Here is a 10,042-nt window from a genome sequence, read left to right as displayed (position 1 = left end):
ATGTGCTAAATCCCCAAACCTACCTCAGGAGAACCATAATAGGCCACAAACTATCCCGAGGCTGATTATGGAGCATATGATACAGTGTAACATATGAAATTAATGGAACATGCGATTACAGTCTCATTTTATTGCAGTTCCGAAAGGAGCAATTGTTATCTGTGTCACCTTGAATGATTCCCTGTCCACAGGGAGCCACGATGCAATTCATTTAAAAATAGGAATTCAAAGAAAAACACTGAACGATGAACAACCCACTCAAATGCACTGTATTTTAATTCTAAATTAAAATCCTAACATTGTTTTAGGATTGAATTTCCATTTTTTTTAAATTTTAGTTTTTTTTCTCCTTTCCTTCTTCCTCTACTGAAGGCATCTGAAGTTCAACAGGTGATGATCCCCCTTGATATCTCACTTAATTGACCATTGTTCAAGTTTAAGACTTGACGATGAGTTTTTGCAAGCCATTCAATTGTGATGTGGAGGGAGTGCATGCAGTTTTTCACTATTTCAGATGTAGGGAAAAAGACACATTTAAAAACATTGAAAGTCACCTTGTGCATTTTAATTGTATTCATTCATAGCTGCCTTTAATTAATGCTCTAAGGTTACAATTGGCTAAAATGGTGTATTTATCTTAAGATGTGATCCCCTCGTCTCTCTTATAACATCCATCTTGCAGGAGAATTGGATTGCAAGCTTCCAAAAACACAATGGTTTGCTGTTCACCTGGGTTACAGACCCTTGTGAGATTTGAGTGTGGATGTGTCATGCGGATTTTACAGGTGATGAGATATTCTGCTTGATGAGGCCAGCTGAGAGTCTGTTACTGGAGAAATAACCTGCTAATACAGAGTTGCTCAGCCTCCTAAATAGATGGGATTCGCTGAGTTTCTTCTTAAAATGTGGTGAACTATGAATAAATGAGTGGGTTACCGAAAGAGATGTCAGGTATGGACCATCCATAACTTTACCAGAAACTGCTGTCATTGACCAAGCTGCTGTTTGAGAAAAGACAATTTAAAATAATAGAATGGGAGAGGAGTAACGCAGCTTTGAAATATTATAAAAAATGTCCTTCTCTCTCTTAAGCTTCTTCAGAAAACAATAAGCTCTGCAAGGTATATACCATCAGCCTTCCAATATACTTGCCAAAAGTAGCCTTTTTTTCCATTACGAGTGAACAAACTCAACTTCTTGAATTCACAAAGGGATATTCTGTACTGCTTTAATGCTGCCTTTTGTTGTCACAAGATATCTGCAGACGATTCATCTGTGGAAAGTATCACAGGAGAGCTCAACCCTTAAACACTGGGACCTCCACACAACAGCAATGCAAACCAATTAGGAGGAGGAATCTGGCATATTCCCTTCCCTCACTTTGGAGTGTTGAGGCCAATTGAAGTATTCCTAAAGCTGCCACAGCTGAGATCAGCTATGTCAGGGAAAAACCGAGAATCTTTGGTGCTTTATGATTCAATTTCACCTGAGGCAGTTGCTTTACATCTGAGCCATCAAATACCAGACATTTTATTGAATAAATATATGATGTGAAAGTCTGTGCAGGGNAAAAAAATGCAGAATAAAATAGCGCAAGGCAAAGTCATTTGCAAAAAAACTGAATGACTGACAGTGTGAGTTTTCAATGATTATGAATCATAACTTAGCTCTGGCTGATCTGACATGACTTCACTCATTGTGGAGTTTCCTGTTGCCTTCTAAAGACCAATATTTGAAGAAGGAACAAAGATGCTTGAAGCATGTTTGGCTGATTGAAAAGTAGGTCACTCTGTCCATTTACATTGTTGTGAGACCTATAAATCATCAATGGGTTCTCGCTTCAAAACCAGTCGGCGGCCACTAACTATTCAGGTGACAAAATGTAATGTGCTAAACCAACAATTTGTGTTTTCCTGGGGATTAGTTATTCTCTAACGCTACAAATAAGAATCACAGAAGTAGTTGTATTTTCAAGTCCACGTAGTATTTTGCTAATTAAGTTTTTGTGAACCATTAAAATATTTTATTACAGTATTTTACTCCAATTGTTCTAGGCATCAATTAGGTTTCAATTTGTTGTGTTTCAGTATTGACCTTGCAAAGTAACTCTCTGCTTCCACAAAAGAAAGGGATATTGCCCTCCGCCAAACAGCTTCCTGGTAACATTTTCTGCTTACAATATTTCCCGTGCCTTTCATTTTGTTTAATAAGTGCACTGAAAAATAAGACTTTATCTGCACTTAAAACAGGTTGATCAAATAATTGCCTTTAAATGGGAATGTTAATCTGCATCTGTTTGTTCATTATATTACTGGGTAAAGAATTACTTGAAGCTTTCAGTATTTATTGATAGTTTTCTGTAAATTTAATTAGTTGATTTTTTTAAGGATGCTTTTTCTGTTTGTCATTTTCCCTCACTAGTCCTGATCCAAACTCTCCACATTACTCCCTCCCCCCCTTACCCCATACCTTGTCTAACTGTTACTTGTAATGCGTTATAGTATGTGTGGAGCTGGAGGTACCCCATGGAGGTAAAATGTGGTCAAGCCCGATTCTGTCCTCATCCGACATACACACATGAACCTCCAACAGGCAAAACTGAGCAAGAGATGGAAAGTTTGGCTGATATTTCCTCCTAACCTAGATGCTGAAACCTTATTGTACAAGTGCTAATGCCAGTTACCCAGAGATAACTTAGCCCAGATCAGGAACCAAACCAGAATAAGAATAATGAGCAAGTGGATTATTTTGAAGTGGGAAATGAATGGAACCAAAAGTACATTGTTCCATCATCAATAATAATAATGCCCCTTACATTTGATTATAGTGATTTTCACATCAGGAGGACGTCTTAAAGCATTTCACAGGTTATGCTATAAAGAGTAGTGACTGTATCTTTTGTACATGGAAATCAGAAGAGATAAAAAGTAAACATCTGTTTTTATCCACTATTGGGGGATTTTTGAGCTAATGGAGTCTTCCACAGCTTATGCTCAGATAGAAATTATTATCTTACTCAAAAGAAAACTAAACATAATGTACTAAGTTAGAATTATAACACAGGTGTTCACTGATAGAAACCTTTTGCTGAAGATACATTTTAAACTGTAAACCCGCTACAATCTCTAGCAGACTATTTAATAATATAAAGCGCACACTCACACAAGTATAAGTAAATGCAGTGTTAGGATGATTTCTCCAGACCTACCTTCCTTAAACATTTGATGTCGCTGCTTATGTGTTTGAGGCTGAAGAGGAGCAGAATTTCATTTAGGTCAGTGATTTTAAAAGTAATAATGGACAGTGCATCTCAGTTATATGAGCATGTCAGTCTGCCAGCAGCTTCAGCAGAAAGTTAAGAGCTTAACACAATGTCATCTAAAGGAGAACAAAGGTTGGAGCCAGTTAGAAAAATGAACTATCACACTTAATTTGTCTGCAGCTATATTTCTGCCAGTAACACATTTCTGCTTCAGATCTACAATTGAGCGCAAAACATTGTATAACAAATTAGGGCAACGATATCAAAGGAGATTTTATATATAATACTATTATACAGTAACATTTCCAATATTAATATTGTGACAACAATCAATTCTTAGTTACGTAGTACTGTACTACTGTATTGTATTTGGAGACTCATGTTATACTTTTCTTAAATGCATCTGTAGAAACTAGGAATTAGGAATATCACATTTAACTGTTGTTTAACTATACATTTTCTTGTTTGCAACAGAACTTTTTAAAATTTGAAGCATGATTTTTTTCTAGCTTTATCTAAAATAAATGCAGTAGATTCCCTCCCCCGCCATTATTTTTTTTGCTCCTTCCCACACCTCACTTTCCACTTTTGATGCTTGTAAGAACTGTACAGCCATGTTTCTCCAACTGTGTCGTTGTTCCTTCTCATTCTAAATGATAAAAAATACACGTGAGACCTTGAAAAATAATGTAGCTGAAGCTGGAATAATGAGGCAGATGTAATAGGAAAATGCTGGATGTAACTACTCTGAAGATTGCTCCTAGGATTTAAGTTGTGAGTCCAGTATTTAGTCACATAGCCCAATGGTATCTTTCTGTTTTATACTTTTGAGATGTAGATATCAATGTTCTTGGTAATAAACCATGTGGTTGAAGCAGGAAGGATGAATGTATTTGAGAGGAAACTTGATGCATGCCTAAGGGAGAAAGGAATCGAGGGTTTGAGAGCGTTATGGGGAAAGGGGATTAGGAGGGATGGAGACTCATGTGGCATAATAAACAGACTCATTGGGCCGAACGTTCTATTTCAATACTGCACAATCTATGTACTTTTATGTAAACTTACGGTTAGTGATTTTTCAGTCATGTTTGTGCTGCAAAATAAAATTATAGATAGAGGAGGAAGCAACTCTTTTAGCAACATCTCTGACACTTATCCTTTTGATAGGTTGATATTCAAATTCAACATCTAGACAAATATTTTGGCTGCAATTGTTTAATTAATGATAAATATTGTTAATTCATGAGAATATAAAGTGTGGGGAGTTGCAGAAATCTTTATAGAACATAAATGAAGATTCCTAGCCGACCGAATATCCCAACCCACAAATACACTGTTACATCTGAGAATCACTGTTAACAAACCAATTTTACTATACTGTCAGGGAAGTTATTGTTATAAATAAAGTCATGAAAAATGGAACACATTAGGAATTTTAGTGAATATGTGTATAAGATCCCTTGATATGGCATTACATGAAGATATGGAATCATTGCAAATTTATATTGCACATTGCATCTTGTTTTACTCTTGGAATATCATGAAGTCAACTCAGTTTCAAGGTCCTAAATAGACTGTGGCATCTTGGAAAAGAAATTCTTGCAAAACAATTTGTAAATCCAAATAATAGCTTGGAGTAAAAAATAACTTTTGTTATTATAGAGTCTAGACAGATACTCTGTTAAGATACCTTGCGTGAGAGGTGCTGTTGTTCTTTTAAGTAATTATTGACATTGACTTTTCTTTGAAGCTGGTGCAGTAGCCATTTACACACAGCAAAATTCTGTAAACTGTCACAAGGAGAATGATCAAATTATTAAGATTTTTGCCTTGGACTCAGAGAAACTCCCTTCTCTCTCTCTCCCTTTTCTTTTCAAACAATGTCATGGCTTATTTAATATCCACCTGAAGAATAGACAGATGGAAACCATGGTTTAACTTCTTATGCAAAGGAAATCACCTCCGAGCACTCTCAACACTGCACATGCCATCACAACCTACACTATGGGTGCAAGTCCCAATGTAAAACTTGACATTATTTAGGTCCAAAGGGCAGAGTACCACAAACTGAGTCGTACTAACAGTACAAAGACTTCATTAGAGCGCTTTGCTCTAAGTGGGTCAAATTAAATTCTAAATTTGAATACGAGGTTGTTGAACACTGCTGAGAAAGCCATGCATTTGAACAGATAGAGCAGAGCACACGTTTCCCCAGTGAAGGCCATCCTTAGTAGTAGTAATAATAAGAAAACTGATAATTATCCTTGCATTTGGTGTATCCTTGCATTTGATCTCAACCTTTTATTGAGATGTCTTAAAGCACATCACAAGATTTTACTGTAATGTAAATTATATTGACTGTGTATTTTGTAGGCAATTGCAGCAGCCAATTTGCACACAGCAATGTTCTACAACCAGCCATGAAGCAAATGACCCATTTTATGCGGGGAATTGTGGCCTGGACACCAGGAGAACACTCCTGTCTCTTTTTTGAATACAGTAAAACTCACATAAGTCATATCTGTTGGGACCATAACATTTAATATGATTCATGCAAAGTATGAGTTATGTCAAACTTACGTAAGTCGCATCATATATGATTTATGTAAAGTAATGTACAAGTCGGCTTTTATATGACTGACACATAACAAATACACAAGTACTGAACTGGCTGGTGACATTAAGGCAAGGTTTCTGTACTGTGTTTAACCCATGCATATAAAAGCTATGGTTGCCCATTTCTTTCCTTATACAATATTGCACAGTACTGTACCTCAGGTGCAAAAGCAAGTACTGTACAATGAATGGCACAACCAAACAGGTTTCAAAACAGAACTGTTGTAATAAAATCTAAACTTAATTTGTGTTTAGTTGGGATATCTGCATTGCCTGATGCCATGATACTGGTCAAAACTGCGTCTTCTGTACTTGTTCACTGTTTTGCACTGCGCATGCTGTCCTTTGGCTTTGCATTCGGTTAGTGCAGATACCTATGAGCAGCAAGTACTTAGGTTCTCACAATTGTTTCACACGGAGCTCTGCGTATGCTACTTCAAGGCCAGTAAACTGCACATGGAACGATGGGTCCCCTTCACTCTCCGCGTGATCAGGCATTCCCCACACCCTCGCTCACCATGTAATCAGGCGATGCTCTTTTCTCTCTCGGCACCGCCCCCCCACCGCCCCCGCGCTCCACTCCTCCTGGCTGTCATGCATGATGCTGTTGATGTTACATCCCTGGGACGGAGGGCACAGAGAACACTGGGGTACACATGTGCAGTGTTCCGTTTAAGGCAGAGGCGGTGAACAAAGTTTTGATCCGGCAGCTAATGAGTGGTGATAGTAGTGTTACGAGTTACTTGGTGGTTATTACAACGAGTGATTATAAATTTAAGTGAATTTAATAGGAAATTGAATGAGACTTGGGTGGATGTATGACTTAGGCGAATATACGATTTATGCGGATAAGACTTACGTGAGTTTTACTGTGGTTGTAGGTCAGTTTGAGACCTGTTTCCACCTACAAAAGTTCCTACTAGGACGACAAATAATATTCGGGTTAACAATATTTCTCTTTAGCCATCTCTTTACATTCTGTAAACTCAGACGAGGAGAATTACCATGAATACCAATTATAGAAGGTGAGAAGCCATCCCCATCAGTCTTGTGACAGCAATTCAGACACAAAAAAGCCACAATTATAATACCTGTTTTATGCCACAATAAGGTTATCTGAAAACACAGAACTAATGGAGTCAGAGTCACATTTAGCTCTCTTTGCCCTCAAGATCTTCTCAGTCACAATGTGGTGGTGAGGTTGAAATTTTATTTTCCCATTCTGTCCCTTCAGTGGCTCTTTGACGGGCTCCAAGAACACCACTCGCTTGCAAGTACTGGCTTTCCTTTCTGTGTTAACGTCGTGTGAGGGTGTCGTGCTCAGGATCGAGGAGCGAGCGCTGTTTCCAGGTGGCTTTCTGTGCCTTTGCTTTGACTTGCACCAGCAGCGGCATGGTGTCAAGTAGAGATAAATCAGGACCAAAATAATGCTGGCTAAACAGGCGGAGAGGGTAGTAAAGGCGGTGTTAAAGGTTTGTGAGCGATGCCTTTCTTGTGTGAAATTATGTACCTTCAGTGTCACCTCTATAGTTTCATTTAGCATTCTTCTGCTGTTGATAGCAATGCAGGAGTAGATCCCTTCATCCTCTGGTTGTACTTGTTGAATCTCAAGGCTTCCATTCAGGAATACCTGCAGACCCTGATACTGAATGCCTGACTGGAGCGATTCATTGGTGGGTGTGACCCAGAGGACATTTGTGTTCAAGTCCAGTATTTTACTGTCACAGTTTACCACTATCCTGTCCCCTATATGAGCCTCGTACATCAGCCCAAGCGCATGAAAAGAGCCATTGATAGTGCTATTTGAGCAATTCAAAAGGTCGTCTCGCATCAGTAGGAGACTAACTGTTCTCTTAGAGTCGAGCTGTAAATTACAGCTGTAATCATCTTTAAAATCCATCACAGAAGTAAACTGCCTTTTATACCAGTATGTGACCATTGTGTAGAAAGAACAATCGCAGGTAAATGGGTTTGCATGCAGGTACAATCCACTTTGCAGCCTGGCTGGCAGTGCACTTAATTGAAGAACTGGCACTGAAGTCAATTTATTGAAGGACAGATCCAACAGTTCAAGCAATGGGAGTTTGGACCTTCCCATGTACAGCTGCAATGGAAAGTGTGAGATCAGGTTCTGACTAAGGTACAGCTTTTGAAGTTTGTGCAGTCCTTCAAAAGCTCCGGTGCTAACCCGAGCAATCTGATTGTTGTAAAGAAGGAGGGTTTCCAGTGAATTTAAGTCTTCGAACAATGAGTCATCGAGTGCGGTCAGTCTGTTGGAGGACAGATCTAGATATTTCAGTTGTGGTGCGGAACAAAAGGCTCCTCTGGAAATAGCGTTTATGTTGTTGTGGTTGAGATTTAACGTTCGGAGTCTGTCTAAAGAGACCGGAGCCCAATTAGAAGTAAGTAGACTGATACTGTTATAGCTAACGTCCAAGCTGGTTGCAACTTTATGAAGTGTTCTTGGCACACTGTTCAGGTTCCTATTCGTGCACGTAACAATATCACTGGCGCATATGCAGACTGGAGGGCAGATTAAAGCAGCGTTGCCTGCCATACAAACACAAAGTAGCAGCAGCACAAATCTTTGGCATTTTAAAGTAAGAGCTCTGTCAACAGCGGAGTAGGCTTTGTGGTGGGAGCACGTCATGGCTGTCTCTCAGCCGACTTCCACTGATCCTTCCAGTAAGACGTGCATGGAGTCAGTTCCTCAGGGCTGAGTGTGACAGAGAGAAAAATAAACACCAAGTTTATCTGCTTTCCTGCTCCTAGGGTGCAATAAACTGGAACAGTCATATAAGGTAAATAGAGCATTTATTTCTCATGGGATTAACTGAACTAAAGCATTTTTTTTGCAGATTTGTCGAGTTACTTTCTAAATTATGATTTATTAATACTATAATTACAAATAATAGTTTTTGGATAGTTGTAATTTATCTTCCAAGTAAAACCTGACACTATAAACCAGGAACTGTTAGCCTTACATGTAAATTGCTGCTCATAGGTATCTATATTTTAGCTCAAGGAGTAACAACTTTTGACAGTCTAAGCAGATTTAAACCAGCTTCTAAAAGTGCTCAGTCAGAACACAATCAAATTGCACAATGTTGCTTAAATTCTTGGCCGTGACTAAAATAAGAGGGGAAAAAGAGTTTGTAAATAGTATTAAATCATCGAATAGACAGAAAGAAAGATTACCTTCAATTTGAGACGAGAAACGGTAGAAGGATCCAGCTATGGGTTGAATGCTGTTCACAGATGCTCAGTGCTTAAAGTAACAGCCACTGTCTCGGCGTCTATCAGCAGCTGATCGTTCATTCGTTTGTCCCTTCTTATTTCCTGAACTTTCAAAGTGCAGTGACAGAGTGGACTCTGATTGTCTGCAGTCCCTCTTGTATTCCATTTCACAACAGACTGCTGCATGTAACACTGGGAGACAAGTGTGGAGCTAGCGACTGACGACTGCCTATCATCAGTTACTGAGATTGGCTGAATACTCCAGGGTGGTAACCTGTCAAAGATTAAAGATGAAGAGAGGAGGGAAGAGGATGGTAGGCGGAGTTACATTGTCACATTGCATTCATTTGCAGAAAGTGCCAGAGCTTCACTCCTCATCTTTCTCATTTCATCCCCCATTTGCCCAGTTTTTCTGCTTGGGCTGCTTCCTTTTGACTGCATTGTGAGCTCTCCCATGCAGAAGAAATGCAGTCGCTGTGAGCAGGCTTCATGTTAGCCTTCCAGGGCACAGAGAACGCTCACACTACCAGCAGCAAGTGATCTGAGTGATCACAGGAGGTCCCTGTTTGTCAGGAACCAGAGTAAAGGATTAATTAACATGCTGCATGCCATCCCCTGGTCACAGCAACCAGCTCTGTTGCTAAGATGCTGAACTGTCATGTACGGGAAGTGTTAGGTTTCACTGATTGAAAAATATCTCACCGTGAGAAGCTCATATTTGCTCAGATTGACCTATTTTGCAAATAGTTGTCTGNAAAAATTAGAGAAAAATACATCAGATAATTTGCAAGTTGCAACCTGTAAACTTGTCGCTACTGTTAGTTTGCCTAATGCTTATACTGCAACTGGTAGTGTGGTTTAGAGAGTAATCACTGCTATAAAATGTGTATGAAATCAAAGTAGAATGGGCAATGCCATTTAATACCT

General features: G+C 39.0%; 1 protein-coding gene across 1 annotated transcript; it reads right to left on the bottom strand.

The window, feature by feature from the left end:
- Positions 1-5,793: 5,793 nt before the first annotated feature.
- On the bottom strand, positions 5,794-9,293 carry LOC103184783 (amphoterin-induced protein 2). The gene is made up of 2 exons (XM_007902970.2): positions 9,077-9,293; positions 5,794-8,594 (listed from the first exon to the last, which is right to left on the bottom strand). Exon 2 carries the CDS (start codon positions 8,526-8,528, stop codon positions 6,975-6,977), a length of 1,554 nt encoding a protein of 517 aa, XP_007901161.1. The 5' UTR covers positions 8,529-8,594; positions 9,077-9,293; the 3' UTR covers positions 5,794-6,974.
- Between the last annotated feature and the right edge of the window lie 749 nt (positions 9,294-10,042).

Source organism: Callorhinchus milii, unplaced genomic scaffold (assembly GCF_018977255.1).
Source record: "Callorhinchus milii isolate IMCB2004 unplaced genomic scaffold, IMCB_Cmil_1.0 Scaffold5, whole genome shotgun sequence".
NCBI classification, from domain to species: Eukaryota; Metazoa; Chordata; class Chondrichthyes; order Chimaeriformes; family Callorhinchidae; genus Callorhinchus; species Callorhinchus milii.
This window is presented reverse-complemented; position numbering and strand designations above follow the sequence as displayed.

Coding starts and splice junctions, on each gene's coding strand:
- LOC103184783 (XM_007902970.2), bottom strand. CDS start 8,528: ATGACGTGCTCCCACCACAAAGCCTACTCCGCTGTTGACAGAGCTCTT.